The following is an 18,484-nucleotide window of genomic DNA, read 5'->3' on the forward strand; positions in this document are numbered from 1 at the left end:
AATATTAGAAGCGTATAATTAGGCCACATGCTGAATTTTCCTTAATTGAAGTGGAGTGTACCCTCTTTAGTTGACAAATAAGATTCTGTTAGATAATTGTTTAGCTAATTAGCTAGTCATAATACATATGATCATGCGCTGAAGCCATCCAAATGGTACATTATTATTATAATTAAGAATGTAGTAAGCTATTAGGAGCTAGGGTTTGAACCTTGTCTTGGCTAATTGAGTAGTGATGAAAGGAAGTTGTTTTAGGTCAGTTGAGAAAACAAACAAATAAAGGACTAAACTAAGCTATGGAACTGGCCTTTTTCTCTTATACTACAATATTTAAGGTAGGAGCACAAAGCGTCTTTTGCTCGATCGACCACCTTTTTTCAGCTCAAAGTCCATTAGATAACCCTACTTTTTAGTGAACATGGCCACCATCCATGCATGTACTGGAAAAGTCGAATCCAGAGTTGTAAATATGTGGATTTCACATTACATTACAATTTTACATTTAGACCTCTATCTACTCCAAGTGATCAACCCAACGAACAAGTCACATCAACAAGCATGCATGTGATCTTTACCACTAGAGAGAGAGAGTTGAAGTAGATAGACAATTTGAAAATCTTACTCTCCTTTCTATACAACGATACTGAGATTGTAAATTTGGGTAAAGCTACAAAATTGGTCATTCGCAGTTAGGTATCGAGCTGTCATCCATCTAAGTTGAACTTAAGATTTTTAACTTACAAGTTTAAAGAATATCACTAGATTGTATAATGCAATTTAGCGACAATATAAATTCTTACTTAAATTAGAATAATATATAAACCTTGAAGTGGTTGTGATCTTGTGGAGTCAGCTAGTTCTATGATTAAACATCTAAATTAAGCACTTTATCTAGGTAATTATTTAAGTTGGGAAGATTAATTAAGTACTCTTCAAACTAATATCCAAAATATCTTGTGCATTTTATTTACTAGAGGGAGGAAGAAAAAGATGGAAAATAGGTGGGAACTAGCAAGAATCCAAGTAATTAGACATTGGTTGGGTGGGGATGGGTAAGAGCACATCAAGCAGTCGCATTGAGATGGACAAAATAAAAGAACCCAAATTTCTAAGAGCATCCCCAAGAGGGGCTTTATCTTTCATGAGGCTACCACATTTCTAGCCTTAGCGAGAAATTTCATCCCCAATGAGCCGGAAAATGGGGCTAGATCCACTATTGGGGCTAGCAACTTCCTTTTTTGGGTAGCATAAAATCGGGCTACATCTAGCCCCAAAAAACAATAGGTCCCACAAAAAAAGTAGGAACCTATGTAAGCAAAATTCTATCACTTTCCCTCCACTTGCGAATACATTTATACTCTCATTTTATTATTTTTTAATTCTTTTTTCTTACTTATTTTTCTTGCAATTTGGCTAATTAATGATTTTTTTTTTAAATTCCATAAGAATTAAAATTTCAAATTGATTTAACATTCATGGGCATTGATGGGTGAAATTTTCATGTTTTTCAAAATAATTTGATACTAATTTACTAATTAGTGCTAGGTAAATTATTGTATTATACGTGAAAATCAAATTATTTCAGAGGGCAAAGTGGGAGTTTGTTTCTTTTAATGGATGAGATTGAGATAAGAGAATTTAAACCAACCAACGGTTCATAAGTGATGAAATCTAACTTTGTCACAATTTGAACATTTTAGGTTGAAGGGTTCATAAATAAAAAATTTAATATAGCATGTTCAAATCAACTTAAGAAAAGCTAACACAAAAAAAAAATCATCGCTTAATCAAATTACTACATAAATAAATATATATATAGTCCGAAAGATGTAGCCCCTCATTGGGAGAGATTATTTTATAAAGCCCTAAAGATTCCTCGAAGCCCCAAAATGGGCTATATCCACCACTTTTTGAGCCCCATATAGAGCCTCTTAGGCCATCTCCAACCGATGGCTGGCCAGATGGCTCGTTTTATCCCTCTGGCCCTCCAAGATTCTCCAAAATATTAATATTTTAATGAACAGTACATGGCCATATTTGCCTCCGTCTCCAACAGAGGGCCAGAGGGCCAGAGGGCTCATTTTAGCCCTGTCACAAAAAATCGTCTCCAACCAAGGGCCAAAAGGCCATAGGGCCAAACATAATTTATTATTTAAATTTTAAAACTACAACAACTTAAATTTAAAAACAACAACTTATATTTAAAAACTACAAATTAAATTTAAAAACTACAAATTAAATTTAAAAACAACATTAACTTAAATTTAAAATTTACAACGACTTAAATTTAATATCCATAATCAACATCATCTTCATCATCCGCCATTGTAGGAGTACAGTCAGAGGTAAAAAACTGCCGCCGAGACATAATTTCCTTTTTTTTTTCCTATCAAAATAGGCCTTACTCATTGGAGTGTAATTTGAAGTGTTCATTTCCATATTCTTATCATCCATCTCTTCTTGTATTTGTTTGGCCCGTTCTTCATGTCTACACGTCCTTTCTTCCGACTCAAGGGCATTTTGCTCCGCCAGTAATCGCAATGAGGCCGCCACTTCATGTTGAGCGGCGTAATCATCATTTGCCTTGCCCTTTTCCCTCAACCTTCGGGCCTTATTTCGTCCCATAGCCCTAGGTAAAGAACTTTCGGACGGAGACGGATTTTGTACCCTTGTTTGTTGAATGGTAGGAAATCCATCTTCATCCATATCTACAGATGGGGATGCAGCTCCCATCACTCCCAAAGGATCTACTCTATGTTGAGGTGGATCTTCAAATAACACCCACCCTTTACAAATTTCCCAACAACCGTGAAACTGAAAGGGTTTTGCCTCCATATACAATTCCTCCGCTTGGCATACCTAGAAAATATAATTACAAAAATTAAAGGAAATTAATTCATGAAATTAAACGTAATATAATTAAATATAATTACAAAAATTAAAGGAAATTAATTCATGAAATTAAATGTAATATACTTAAACATTTAAAATAAAATGTGAAAACACTAACTTCGTAGTAGTAATTGGCGCCGCTTTCATATCTACGTGCGGCTGCTAATAGTGCTTGATGCCATTTATTCAAACTTGGATGAAGATGTTTCTTCCATCTTGAAGAACAACTCTCGTGGTTTCGGATATTCAGTGTACTGGTGTCTTCGTAGAACTCTAAGTATTTTTCGAACACACGAGTCCAAACACCTTCACTTGTTTGAGAAACCCCCCTCATACTATCTTCCGAGACCCATTTATAAGCCCTGCAAAGAGCTTCATCTTCTTTTCGGGTCCACGCCCTACCTTTCATTGCAGATGAGGCCATTTTTATTGAAAAAAATTGAAGAAAATATTGAAGGAAATTATTGAAAAATTGAAAGAAATATTGCATATGAAGGAAATATTGAAAAATATATTGAAGGAAATATTGAAGGAAATATTGTAGATGAAGTGAAGAAATGAAAGTGCTTCACCATATTTATAGAAGTAAAAAAAGGTTTAAATTCAAAATTTTTTATTTTTTTTAATACAACGGCTAGCTGCAGTTAGCTAGCCGTTGTATTCAAAAAATTTCAAACTATATGTGTCGGTTATAACCGACACTAATACTAATTAATAAATATCCCATTAGCCATTAGCTTTAATTCATTATATTCTATACTATTCCTGTCGGTTTTAACCGACAGGAAATCCAACACTTCAAAAAAAAAAAAATTGGCCAGCCCTCAAGCCCTCCGGCCTTCCCCGATTCTGTGGGGCCCTCCCAGATTCCAGAGCCCTCTGGCCTAGCCCTCGGTTGGAGACGGTTTTCGGACTATTTTCGGTCCTCTGACCCTCTAGACCCTTCGGTTGGAGATGCCTTATTGGGGATGCTCTAACTGATGCGTTTCCAAACAGTCCCTGTGGAGTGGTCCAAAGATACAGGACTTGGCAGGTATGGCAACTTTTGAATTAGCCAATCAACTGCCTTTCACCTTTTCTCAAATGCACAGCGTTCGCCATATATATTTATATATGTCCAAGGTCTTCCTGCGTGTGTATATATTCTGCAAGAAACCACCTTAGCCAGTGGAGGACTTAGGAGAGAATATTATAGATTGGCTATATTTATGTATGGTGGCTTGTATTGAATAGGATTTGGAACTAGGATTTAGGATTTCATTAGATTGGAGAGGATCATGATGCTAATCCGATTCTTTGTTTGGTGTGCTACACCTACACATTAATGTTTTTGAGTTTGATTTTTAACGTATATTTAAATTACAGTTCCTGGTATTCAAAATAACAAGTTTGTGATATGTAAAATGATCATTCAGTTGGCTGCAACCAAGTTAGTTACAACATTGTGCTCCCCTCATTGTTTTCAAGTTTTGAATATCCCTCCCCTACTATAGGTCAGATTAGAATTTTGCTCAAATGAAAGCAAAGTAATATTACCATGACAAGGGTTTGCGGTACATTGTCTCAGAGGCCTAGAGTCCTGGTTCAGGTCTTAGGCATCTTGGCTCCAAGTTCGAGTCCTGAGCGTCAAGAATATCAGGCCGAGTCCGAGCACAGTGGTCACTCGGTAGAATTTTCATCCTAACCACAAGATCCCATCCCAGTCCAAGTACCAAAGTTGGTTTAATTATCATAACTTCTTCCAAAGATTAGTTATCCCACAAAAAATGAAGTTAATAATTAATGTTATAATCAGATTAGTCCTGACCCAATCTTTATTCACATATGAATACCGACCCATCAGACATTTATCCTTTCGTCAAGGGATGGTCTATGTCCTCTTCTCCGTACATCATGATAGAAGTGTACTAAAATCTTAGAACCCTACTCTTTTTACAGCATTCTTAAAATTACCATCGACAAGCTTTCTACACTATTCACATATAAATTTTTTTTGAGAGAGAGAAACATGGCAACGCATCCCACGCTAAAAATCGAAGCACACACACAGAGACGCACAGAGTGACAGAAGCACTTAAAATATCACAACTATTTGATTGTGACCACCGACCACCACCATCGTGCCTTCGTATTCACAACTCTCCTCTCCCATCATCACTCCCTCAGTGGACCACTCAACACAGATGCCTGGCTATATAGCTTTTCTGTTTTTCTTCCTTTTTTATTTCACATTTTTAGGTCAAATAACAGATTGCTTTTTCTTCTCAAACTTGCATGTACTAGACCTTAATATATATATATAATCAAATTGCTTGTAGCTGCTGCAGCTAGCACTTGTTCATCAGCCCACGGGGGGATCTTTGTGTTGTCAATCTTTGGAACAAATTTCCATTTTTTAACTCACCTTTTTTAACCAATCTGGTTTGCGATGCGGTACATTTGTAATTGGTATCTATGGACTTATTGGGTTGATGAAATCATGAAAAAGGGTTTAAAAACTATGGGAAAAGTATATGCTTCCGGTTTTCACTGCTCATACTCTTTGCTTCTTTGGTGAAAAATAGGGAATTATACTCTCAGTTTTTATGTTTTGTAAATTGTATATACTAGCTAGGGTTTCAGCGTACATTTCACTGCTAGCTCTCACCCTTTTTTCACCAAACAAAAAGTCTTCATTTTAGGAGAGTGCACTATACATATTAGAAGTACGGCCGTGTTCATATTGAGCCACTTCCTATTCGTGCTAAATATTAATCACTTTTTGAAGTCGCGAATTACGTTGACTTAATTAATTAATCGTGTTATGTTCTGATCGAACTTCCTGTTTTTCTCATTGATTTTTTTATCTATGGGTGACTCTAACGTAACGGAATAAAGAATTGTCAGATTTAAAATGCCCAGATTAGAAACCAAGTCTGAACCCTAGAACTAGTCGAGAAAGGAATTTGATGTCACACAGCCAGCTTATACATGCAAATATTGTAAATCTTGTCACTTTCAAATTATAGATGGTATAATAATTTCACACACATTACATACACTGAATGGGGTGGACGGGTGGGGACCAGCGAGCGGGCAGGCATAATTTATTAGATGAAGGAAATCCAATGGCTACAGTTGAAATAAGTGGGCCCGTGGAGTACCTAGGGTTGGCAGATTATTACCATTTTAGGGCGAACACCATCAACGTCAACCATATTGATTCGTGGACCCCTTTCCAATTTAGGCACATGACTTTAAGGAAGTCATGTCCAAGTGGGTCTTCTTCTCTAGAGCGCTGATCCAGTTTCTTTGCTGGCGGGTCTTTACTCCCCCTTGAAAAATAATGTGAGATACGTCGCTGTTCTTTTGTCACAGCCAGAGTGCACCATTAATTCAAAGTCTTTATCTTTGAGTCCTTTGGCTTTGTTGAAAGCATGATCAAAGAACCATATTCTTTTGCTTTCAATCTGTTTCGGATTTTGATGATGTGTTAAAAGAAAAGTATGCGATGAAGAAAAACGTTTAACACAGTCGTTTATGCTCGAGTGAGTGGTTTTTGATCGTTAATGTAATGTGTTTTTGACATGAATCAACGATTGAGAATCATTTATTGCTGATGTGCTCAACTTGAACTTATGGATCATGGCTGAAAGACTAACAAAAACACAACTCATGTTGAATGTGATTGGATAGGCTGAGCATTGGCCCATGCCACAAGTAATTTGGGTACTAATCGTTCCATTCTTTTTACTACTAGCTAGTTCACCATTAATTCAAAGTCTTTTATCTTTTAGTCTTTGCTGGCTTCGTTAAAAGTGATTGGAAATATGGAGAGCAATTGAACTAACTTATAAACACATGCAAAATTCATTCTTTCCCAAATATAATATTGATACTCTCAACAAAAAGCAAGATAGAAGAACAATATTCTTGGCTTCAATATGTATGTGATTTTGATCACGTGTTAAAAGAAAAGTATACCACAAAGAAAAACATTTAGAGAAGTTGTTTACGCGTAAACGTAATGATTTTCAATCATAAGTAATATTGGGAATCACCTCGTGTTAATATGAACAATCTTTGGCTATTAATGTAGTGCATGTTACATATGCATCAACAACTAAAAATTACTCACTTGTGACTAGGCGACTGACAAAAGCATAACTCCATGCGATGAATATAATTGAATGGAGTTGAACATTTGCCCCTGCCATAGTTTCGATGCTAATCATTATTGGTGTTCCATTCTTTTTTACTTTGGGGGAAATTTAATGGGAATCTTAGAAACTAGGAATAGCATCTAACGAGGGATAATATTTTCCCATATTGCGGTCATGACACGTTATTCCAATCAAACTTAGCCTAGCTAACAAGAATATTGCTGGCACCAAACTTCTTTCATACACAAGCTCTATACCATATTTAGTTAGTTGAACATGATTAGCAACTTGTTTTAAAAGTGAATGCGATTAACTTGTCAATTTGGCTCCTAATTAAGTCAATTCCAAGTGAGAGAGATAGGGTGTATTTTGATTTATGAAGCTACCCGAACGAGTCCGAGTCCAAGCGGTTAATCAAAGTACACGATGTACGAATTTTAGTAGGAAAACATCACGTCGCTAGTCAACAATAAAGTCTAAAACCAACCCCTAATTAGGAGCGAAATTAACCTAATCTTGATTAAAAGGAATCAATCTGCTTGATTACTTAGTAACTTGATCTTACAAGGCATAATCAACTCTAAAGTACTTAATATGGCGACACTAATTAACACCTCAATAACGCGTATGCACATGGCTTGCAACCCTAAATCTTATCTATAAAAAACACAACACAAGAAGCAGACATAGGAGGATGGAATGAAACTTTCATTGCATGTACTGTAGAAAATCCTATTTACTTTTCTCTGATTAGTGCCCGAAACTCTTACTTTTGCTTCGAGGCCTCTCTTGTGTGATCAACCAATCTTGGAAAATTAGGGATTTTCAACCTAAAACGCCTTGATTTCCAAGAAGACTTTCCCTTTTGCCCCCCAAAAAATCGATGGTTTATAATCAAGACAAAACTTTGGCTACTAGATGAAGCATCACTTAATTAATCGAGAAAATTGGAGCATTGGTCTCTAAGCTTTAGCTAACTTGGAGCGTTGGTCCTCGAAAAAAATGAGTATTAGTCCATGAACTTGCCACAATGTGTAGCACTGGTTCTTTTAAAAAAGTCTATATAACTTTCATCCCTTATTTACCTTTTTAAACCTTTTATTTTGTATGCAAGTTTTAACAATCTTATCCAAAGACCGTTGCTCCACATTATGACAAGTTAAGGACTAATACTCACGGACTTTTAGATTAGAGACTGCCCCTATTGAGCCAAATTACACAGACCAAAACTCCTATTCTCTTTAATTAATTAATTATTGCATGCCAACCAAAGCTACAATTTAACATATGAACAAACCCACTTACAGTTAAACCCAAAACTTAATCATATCTCATCGGATCATGTGTGTGTTGAATGAGGGTTTGTGTGCGCCATGCCATGCACCACCAAGAGGATAATAATTGTGCTGAAAGCAATGTTGCGGTGAAGCATGTGCGCTGATGGGGCTTTTGCAGAGGGAGGGATTGCAGTTTAGGGTTTAAAGAATTGGAGGTCTTCACTTATGAAAACGAAAGTAACTTAATTTGGTTTACTTTTTTGTCCACTTTAGGTCATCTTTCAACCACAATTGGACAGCAGCAGAAACCCAACACCGACGCAACTATTCCCCTTTAAATATATCAATTATTTCTGGCAAATAAAAACGTGGTTCTCTTCTTAATACTAGTATTATTCAATGTGTTAAACATATTTTTAAACTTAAACTGGAAATAAAGAAAAAACACGTTTTCCATTGTCTGTGAAGTTTGACTCTTGTTCTTCGTAAGTTGTTTTAGTTAAGTTGGTTTTAGTTCTCTAATTGAAAGGTGCGGTCTTATGTCCATACTAATCATGCATAATCTTAACATAATTAACAACTGGTTTTGATACTAATTAAGAAGATGAAAACATGGAGTTAATGAATTATGTTGATGAAGTAACAAATGAATTTTGTTGGAGTTAAAAATTATCTCGGTTTGATTCACCACGTGATATAATATGGTTGGACAATGAGTTTATAAATTTTGGTAGAACATTAATAAACAAAACATGTACTTTAACATGAGTGAACTTCAGTAACACATATGATCATGGCCGGGTTTAATGTATTGTGTACTGATGAACGATAAGACAACGACTCAAATTAGTATCAGTCTCACCATTTACGTGTTTTAACGTTTAACTTAAGACCTCTTACAGGTGAAGATGAATACTACTAGATTGCAGTACTAGTGATGGATATTTACTCTAACTAATCTAAATTACAAGAAAAAAAATTCAAACTCAGTTGCATAATCATTTATATCTATAACCGTGAAAAAATTTCTCATCTCTCAATCGTTCTCGAGTGTAAAGTTTGCGAACAATTTATCTTGTGTTTCTCTCCTCGTGTCATGTTGTTGACACTCTGATCGACCCAAACTTTCAAAAAGGGTGTGTTGGGACTAACTGACTGGGCTGTGAGCAAAACTAACTTAACTAACAATTGAAGAGTATAATTTTGGGCTGCCTCGAGCCCATACAACTCCATTTTCCAAACTACCTCCTAACATGTGAAGTTTCACAAACCTGCAGATATTTGCATGCTCGCTAACCAATTATTTCATAACCACCGTAGGTCGTGAATTGTCCTCGTGGATAATGTCTTTCTGTTTAACCCACTACGCCTCGTGTTCAAACATTCATCCCTTCTCTTAGTGTAAATTAGAATAATGACATCGCTTGTAATAGAATTTTTTTTTTTCATAACTAATGCAACATTAGGCTAGTGTTTTTACCCTCTTACACCAAAGTTTGAATCCACCTGTATATTAGAGTGGTTGCGCATATCGTCTTGTCATGAAAGCAAACAACTTCAGAAACATTAATCAGAGTGGCAACTCATAATGGTTACATAATGAAAACTCCACTTATGCAAAATATAATTCTTCTCAGAAATGGGAAAAACACTTCCATCTAGCAGCATCATTATTTCCACCCTTCTGGGGACTGTTAAGTTCTTTTTAATTGAAAGGACAAACAAGTAGGAGGGATAATTTTGCATATAAAACTTTTCCCACCAGAAGGGTAGAATGCACCAGCAGTTGAGGCATCAGGAATAATCTGAATTCTGAAACTTGCCTTGGCAGTGGAGATTGCCAATGCTGTTGCCATCACTAACCAAATTAGAAATTGCAGCCTCATCCTGCACTCCCAGATTATTGTAGTGGATTCTTGGGATCATGGACTGAGCCGGGCAGACTGAACTGGACTGTGCTGTGTTGCTCAGCCCAATCTCCTCTTGTGTTGCTCGTGTCCATGACAGAAGAGAGAGAGCACGATTAGATTCTATGTCGCCATATAATCCATTGGCAAACATTCTATGGCTGTTGCTAGAATTTCCCGGTGCAAAGTTGGTATTTGTAAATGGTTGGTAGACAGCAGCTTCTGAGTGCGCGTATTCAAAGCCTTGCATAAATGGGATTTGTTTTTCTCGGTAAGCATATGAGCTTCTTCTTGTCTCATTTAATTGTGAGTGGTTATCAAGCAGCACATAATCATTCTCCGGTTTCAATGCGCAGCCCCACAAATGTGTGTTCTTTGCTGCACACATTTGTGGATTACCGAATGATAAGAATCTTGTGCCTGCATATGATAAGTTTGAACAGTAAAGAACACACATTGTGCTTTCAGTTATGCCAATGAAAACATTAGTACATATACATTTTATCAGGAAAAAAATTCCAAACCTTGGTAATTGGAAAGAAATCTTCCCAAATTTGTGGGCATGGATTCTGACTGAGGCTTCCTCCTACGTTTGTTGTGTCCATCAAGACGTCTTCTGCAGCTTCTTTTCCCTTCATCGAATTCCACCAACGAATGGAACCTTTGTCATGTCACAAAGAAATGTTACTTGTTTGTTTGTAAGACTAATCACATTTTCATCACAGCATGCATTTATAACATAGAAATTCCTAGAGCCATTGCATCCCACTTACCTGCTGCACTGCTGACAGAACCGCCGTTCCTGGCCCTTGATTGTAACTTTTGAGGTCTTTGAATGGAGCTCACATACCTTATGCCGTCGATGATAATCACGGCATTTGCTAAGGTCCGAATTGCACCCATCAACCAAACATGCAGCAATCTTGGTTTCGTTATTGGGTTGTCGTGGTCTTTTCAAAGATGTAGTACTCGAAGATGGCTTCCTCATAGAGATCCCAGGATCCTTCAACTTGCCCTTTGATCCATCTTCCATATCGATAATCAACTGAGCTCAAAGTTTTGAACTTTATCAAGTAATATCCCTTATTTTTATGCAGAACTAGAAATTGGAGCACTGTTTAACACGCTTTTTCTTCAGGGAAACCAGTTTCCGAGACGTCCTCAATAACCAAATAATGAAGTAGGTTAGAAGAAAGAATAACAGAAAAAGATTTGCATGAAATTATTTATTTATGTAATTCTCTTTTCTGAAATCTTATCTACTTAAAACCAGATGAAATATATTCCCTCCAAGTAACATAGGAAGGAAGAACAATCAGCCTGCACATGCATTCCATAACTTCTCATACGAGAAGAAATGCAAATAAGGATCAGAAATGTGGTCAATATCATAAAGAATAAAGAAATATCGTTTACACCCAAAAAAATTTGATGTTTTCATAAGGAAGCATTGAAGGCTTTCCAAAAATTGAGATTTGGCCGTAGAAGGATCAAATTGTATCTGAGGAACAGGGATACAAAAAAGTAATGACAGAGGCACACAGACCAATTAATCGAATCGGCCTTGTTCCTAAATTTGGAATGAAAAGAGGAGTAACGCTTCCTAGCACAGAACATAGAGTTAAATCATATATCGAAGAGATTAGTTGACAACAGTAAAAAGATGGGCGCCTAATTCCAATACAATAGTGGTCTATTGGTGCAAGTCAGTTGAACACCGTAACTGATGAGTAGGTGGGTGGGTTAGTGGGGAGGGGGGGATTCCGGCTCGTGTGCATGGGACGGACACGTTGCCCTGATTAACTGACGTAACCTACATCTAAACAAATATAGGGACTATTAACAAACAATCTTGAATTATTCATCCATAATTTCTTCGAATTCTTTTCCTAAAAATTGGTCAACCAGCAAATTTTCGCCTTCCTGATTGAATTAAAAGTCATTCTAGTAGTTACAAGAACACAAGAGTTTTGACTGTTTCAGTCCACTTTTTGCTATCATTTCAAATGCAATAAACAGTAGAGAATTTTGAACTTGTCTCCCAAATATGATGAGGAAAAGCAAAACCAAAAAGGATATAATGATTGATAGGTACCTCAGACTCTGGGTGGTTTAATTTGATAACCTTCAAGCTCTCCAATTACACACAGAAATCCTGAAAAGATAAGAAAAACAAAGAAAAAGATAGAGAATAAGATGCTTGGTTTAGAGCAGTAGCTGCTAACTCTTCCTAGCTAGGGAGGGCAGAGAGCAAGAAGCTGAGTAAAGAGTGAGCTGCAAGTCTTCCCCTCTTACCCTTTGGATTTGCAGCCATTTTAGCCAAAAAGAGTGAGAGATGCACACCATTAATATAGACTGAACATTAATAAAAGCAAAATAAAAGGGGAAAAACGAGTGGAGGGGAAAGGGACAGAGTGTAGTTGCTTTCAACTTTAGGGGAAAGGCCAAATGGAATTAAATAAAAAGAGTTGAGAGAGTTTCTTGTGTTCCATAATTCACGTTTTATGTTCATGGGACAAAAACTTGTGCAGGACACTCCGACTACTTTACAAGTGAAGAAACTCAATGAAACTTTGTGTATTTTGATTTCATTTGACTTTATGCTACTTTCATTAATCATGGGAGCTGTTTTAATTAGATAGTTGTCTCTTATTATAAAATTCAATCGCTACTTCTTTGATTCTTATCTGTTGAATTTTGACCACATACTTCAGGATTTGAAATCAACTGATATTGTGCACAAAAGTTAAAACTGATATTGTGACGGATTAGCCATTGGATTAGGTTTGGAAGAGGAAGTTAATCAACTTCATGGAATCTATCATATTTATATTTTGCATAAGTAGAAATTTTTTTTCGCTTCTTTGACATGTCGATGCTTTTCGTCAATTGCAATGATATTAACCCATTATCAATAACTAACAGACCTTTGCTTGAGTACTAAAATTGTAATGATAGCTTAGGTGGAGCCAAAGGGGGGGGACCCACATTGTGAGAGGGATGGGCAATGGATACCTACCTTTGCTTGAGTACTAAAATTGTAATGATTCCTTAAAATATTAATCAGTTTTGCTGATCTTGGTAATTAATCACCTCTTAAAGAGGCTAATCTGCTTCAACTAAACAAATCCGGAAACCTAATTATGATTAGCAAAGCTACTTTGCGCAGTCCCCCACTGCCACATGGTCACAAAAAGAAAGTATTCAAACTATCCGCAAATTGAAGTATACGCCCCGAAGACCTTTCGGATTTGGAAGACCACGTGTCAACGACCCTTTTGGTAAAAATTAAATTAAAATAAATTAAAATCTTGGCACGCGCGAGCACCACCCGCCAAAAAGAAATGGTCCCCGCTCCTTCGCAACGTTTTTCTTCTCTCGACGCTCAAAGTGTCGGCCACATACTTTCCGAACACTATTTATGGCAACAATATGTTATATCATGAGCTTCGTCGTGATTAGTTCTTCAGCCCGACCAGAACAAATTCGAGCTCAGCTGCCAAAAAAAGATAAGAAAAAGGCAGGGGAGAGATGAGATGGAGCAATGCAAGTGGTGGACCCCCTGTTGCAGAACAACACTTTGCTAATATTAGTAATCCCCCCTTTTCAAGATTCCTCTTTAATCGGTCCCCCCATGCAGCATTCTTTAATGCTTATCATATGTTTTTAAATTTAAACCAGGAAGCCGAACTATTTGCCCTTCCTACTTTGGGGCAGATCAAAAGCACTTTGGGACGCTTTCTTTGAGTTTATAAAAGGGAGTTTTAACGAAAAGCTCACGGTACTGTTCACTTTAACGAAAAACCACATTTTTACACTAAAAAGTCAAACCTGGTACTATTTACTTTACCCTTTATTTTGTCCTTATCATTAAAACTCAAAATTTTCAAACATTTTTCATTAGTTTTCCTTTTATAAAAAGATCTCAGTATAAAAAGAGTCGTGATAACCACCAACCTTTCTTTCTCATCCTACACTATTCTGTTTAACCTTGTTCATTGCTCGTGTTTTGATTTATTTAATTCGGTGGCTAGAAATAAAAGGAGTCCAATTTGGCTGGATGCTGTATTATTTGCATTGTACATAGCCTATTTTTAGAGAGATACCTGTGGAATGAGAATATGCTAATATATCCGTCTCTTCGGATGCCCAAAAGGCTCTCCCTTCCGCTGCAGACCGGTTCTACAAAGGGAAAGTTCGGATAAGCGTGTAGTACACAACTTGAGCCTTTTTGGGAAGCCTAGGCAAACTCTCACAACACAACTAAAAACAAGTTTTGCTCAATTTTTGGTGTCCTGTAGGAAACTGTGAATAAAAGCTTAATTTACCTTCGATTTTATGATAACTTGGCTGTCGTTAAAGTACTGATTTGGATGGTTAATCCCAGCGTCGCATGATGAACCATGAATAGCTTCAAACGTCAAAGGTGCACGCCAGCTGATGCATACGTTACCAAGTATTCCACATTAATCTTGTGTCAGAACAAAAACAACTTGGAATAATTTTGATGCAGATTAGTAACATTTCCACCTGATAATGCCTGTTTTTAACTTTGTCCATTACATCTCCAACTGCTCGCCCGGTAACTCCCATTTTACCAAGAGCGGCTCTCGAGTTCTCTTCACTGTCGCAGATAAATATGGCGAATAGAAGGATATGGTTGATCAGCCATGTATGTATGACTACTTTATCTGAAATCCATTGCATTACTAAAATAAGGCACTGATATATTTAGTTTTCGTGCTATGGTACTTCTATCCAATATAATACAGCCAGTAACGTTGGAAAGGCCAAGTTAAACATCATCCAGATGAATAATGAAATTTTTTATTGTCGAAATTACCTGAAATATCGATATGGGCATCCATGATGATCTCCTACACCGGGAGTAGATGAGATGATTTTTTGACAGGAATAAGGTGTGTAATCCTGCAATGTCAAAAGGCAAACATATTTGATCGTCATCATACTACACAGCATGATATATATCAAATATTTCTTCACAAGTACTTCCAGGTTTCTAATAGTATTTTCAACAAAAATGTTATACATCTAAGATTAACATCCAACAGCAACAAGCAATAAACTATGTAGAGGTTTCAATTTTTCTTGAATATTTCCCATGATTTCAGTTTTGATCCCGTGATATGAGTCTAGACATAACATCACTCAATTCTTACTATTTGAGTAGAATCAAGACTATATCATCTTTATACTCTTGAATCTTAAGTTTGATGTCTTACCGTTCTTTTCCCCTCTCTTCCATAATTGTGGCGTATGCCATACGAATACTCTTTGTCAAACCTTTCAGCACCAACCTATGGCAAAGATCAAATACAAAGCTTGGAATTAAATTCCAAGCAAGTCACAAGGACCAGGCACGGAACAGGAAAACATCTTTATAATACAATGCACTATGATTTTGGAATTACAAATTTAAAACAAATTTTTTCACCATACATGGACAATAAACGTTGAAAGAAAATCTTGTGTCTGGTGTGATTATTAAGAATGAGTAGATGAAATACTTAAGAAACTCCATACTCACTTTTTGCGAGAACTCAGCTTTCCAAAACCCAAGGGCATCATCCAGCTTCAACCCAACACCCTACACAGAGGTTAATCTGAAAACTTAGCAATAGGGAAGGAAGAGCCCGAGAAAGATAGATTCATGATTCTTTTGATAACTTTTATAGTTTGTCATAGGCTCATAGCAAGGTTGTGCGTATAAACATCAGCTGACAATTTTCATGCACCAAAATACGCCACAAAAAACTATAAATTACATAATATATATGCCATTCTGCATTCCCCAAAATCATCATTTGCAATTCTGCAACTTCTTCAGCACAACAAGGCTGTATGACTTCAAATAATTTTGAAAACTCTAGCTAACTTGCATATAGGCATATAAAAGCACCAACTAAACCCAATAAGTGGTAAACGTCACTGACTAGTATCTAGTGTCTATGTACCAAATACACATGCAACAGCAGGTGTAATCAAATAACATGTTACCATGGAGTTTCCCATTACATACATCTAGACTCTGATCGCCTAATTGAAATGCTAATATACCCACATAAGACAGGACAGAAACCAGAGAGTGATGCGGGTTGTAGGATAATGCACAATTTATTGACTCAGGCATTACAAAGTGTTATAAAATATGCACCCCTACCAGTTGGTGGAGATTGAGCACCAAGCGAACGTGAAACCAGGACCAATTTATCTAATACACTCTGCAAGGAAAGACAAACTTATACGGTGATTGCAGTATATACCAAGGATTTAAAGGGTTTAGAAAGTATGAAACTGACATAAAAATGCCGAAATGGTCTTAGTTTCAAATGCACATTTTCTATATTGAGCACATAATTACCTCAAGTTCAGAACCACTGACTGCCTTGTATGGAAGATCAAATTCTTCCATGAGTGCCCGCTGAAAACCAAAAGCAGAATATTGATCAGAAACTGACTAACAGAATGAGCCAAGTAAAATGTAGATTACCTGCGGTTCAGGTTGTTCATTCATAAATCGGTAACGAAATAAGGCAGTCTCCATGGAAAGAAACCATTTTCTCAGGTCCTCCCTAAATGCAGATTAAAAAGTAACAACATAAAATAAAATACAATGAAGAAATCTTTTAAGAGAATAAAATGTTAGAAGTTCTTACGTTCTGCAATAAACTAGTCGCAGAACAAAGTGCGATATTATGTCCTTGTTGACGACCTCAGATGCCTGAGGATGCCTCATATTTGTCTTCCATAGTTCTATTGCCTGTAAAATGCCTAAATGTTAATTGTCTAAAGGGGTGCAACAAGGGAAATGAAAAGAATTTCAACCTGGAACTATGGTTTTACCAACTTCTGCATTTCGTCAGGTTTCTTTCCGCGTGATAATCCATCAGAAATCCCTGTAAGCACTGCATACAGCAGTAATTTCCGTCAATCACTGCCAACTCTCGAGATATATGTAGGGAAAACGCTAAACTCATATTCCGTCGAAGAACTTACTTAACCTTCTCCATTAAAATGCCACGAATCAAATTTCACAAATTTAGTTTGATTCCGAAATCCAGAAGAAAAAGGGAAAACCAGACCAACCGAAATAAGCCATGGAGCTATACTAAAATCAACTCCGAAAGCAATTCTATTTTCCCAGCTCCCAAACAGTCACACTCTAGCATAAAATTAATCAATTTTTTTCAGCATTTTCCACCTTAATAAGAAACTTACAAACTAATCCAAAAAATACAAGATCGTATACCGCTATGAATCTCAATCATTCTCATCCCCAAGTTTATTGGCTCTTCCTTTTCGGTTAATTTCACGCCCTAAACGGTGAACGGTTTAACTTAGCACCAGAAAAAGTGTTTCCCTTTTCCAAAATTTTCTCAGCAACCAAACAAAAACCAAAATTAAAAGATAAGTCCCGAAGTTTCGACAGAAAAAATCAGCAGCGAAAGAGAAATTACAAGGATTCCGGAGAAGGTAACAAAATTACCTCGGAGGCGATCGAGGGCGAAGAGCTCGAACTCTTCGAGACGAACTTCGAGGGCGGGAGCGGAGCGGTAAAGAGGGAGGGTCGGGAGATGAAAGATTTCCTCTGAGATCGAACGGCTTGCATTCTTGCTCCTCTCTCTCCGGTGGGCCACTACTGCAGTGTGAATTCTTTATATTTTATACCTGCGCTCCAAAGAAGCCGAGCAATGAAAAATGGCGGGAAACAGCTCTCTTTACATTACAGGCTCAAAAAGGTCGTGCTGAAGCTGGATTTAGGGTTTCATAGTATATTTACTTATTTGGAATGTATTCAAATGAACATTTAAATAAATTTAATTACGAAATGTTTACTTATTTAGAATGTATCCAAAACAATTTAATTTTTTATTTTATGTTCACTTTACAATTCGTAATTATCAAAAACCGTATTGCAATATAGACTAAGAAAAGCGTCATTTTTACATTTGAACATTTTCGCTTCTTCAAATGACGCATCTTTTTTACATAAAAAAACACAACCTTTAATGCTTTTAGCTAAGAATTAATGATGAAAACTAGAAAACATAGTATCAAAGACATTAAAGGTCTTATTTTTTGTGTAAAAACTACACGTATCATGTGCAAACATGAGAGTCCAAATGCAAAGATTGCTCGCATTTCTCATGGAGTAACTACCGATAATAAATTCTTAGGTGTCACTGGATGCTTACGCCACTCAATTAATCACCACATCAAAGTCACGTAACGTAACTAGATTGTT

At 36.6% G+C, this 18,484-nt stretch overlaps 1 protein-coding gene and 1 pseudogene across 2 annotated transcripts; both read right to left on the minus strand.

The window, feature by feature from the left end:
• Positions 1 to 9,847: 9,847 nt before the first annotated feature.
• LOC103403185 (teosinte glume architecture 1-like) lies at positions 9,848 to 12,735 on the minus strand. 2 transcript variants are annotated; one of them, XM_008342016.4, is made up of 5 exons: positions 12,514 to 12,735; positions 12,314 to 12,373; positions 10,992 to 11,378; positions 10,743 to 10,879; positions 9,848 to 10,638 (listed from the first exon to the last, which is right to left on the minus strand). In XM_008342016.4, exons 3-5 carry the CDS (start codon positions 11,249 to 11,251, stop codon positions 10,106 to 10,108), a joined length of 930 nt encoding a protein of 309 aa, XP_008340238.3. In that variant the 5' UTR covers positions 11,252 to 11,378; positions 12,314 to 12,373; positions 12,514 to 12,735; the 3' UTR covers positions 9,848 to 10,105. The 2 variants fall into 2 exon arrangements, with proteins under 2 accessions (XP_008340238.3, XP_070671302.1); XM_070815201.1 differs by having other exon boundaries at positions 12,314 to 12,688.
• Positions 12,736 to 13,265: 530 nt separating this feature from the next.
• On the minus strand, positions 13,266 to 18,180 carry LOC139192986 (probable DNA primase large subunit; annotated as a pseudogene).
• Positions 18,181 to 18,484: the final 304 nt, after the last annotated feature.

The sequence above is a fragment of the Malus domestica genome, chromosome 16, assembly GCF_042453785.1.
Source record: "Malus domestica chromosome 16, GDT2T_hap1".
NCBI classification, from domain to species: Eukaryota; Viridiplantae; Streptophyta; class Magnoliopsida; order Rosales; family Rosaceae; genus Malus; species Malus domestica.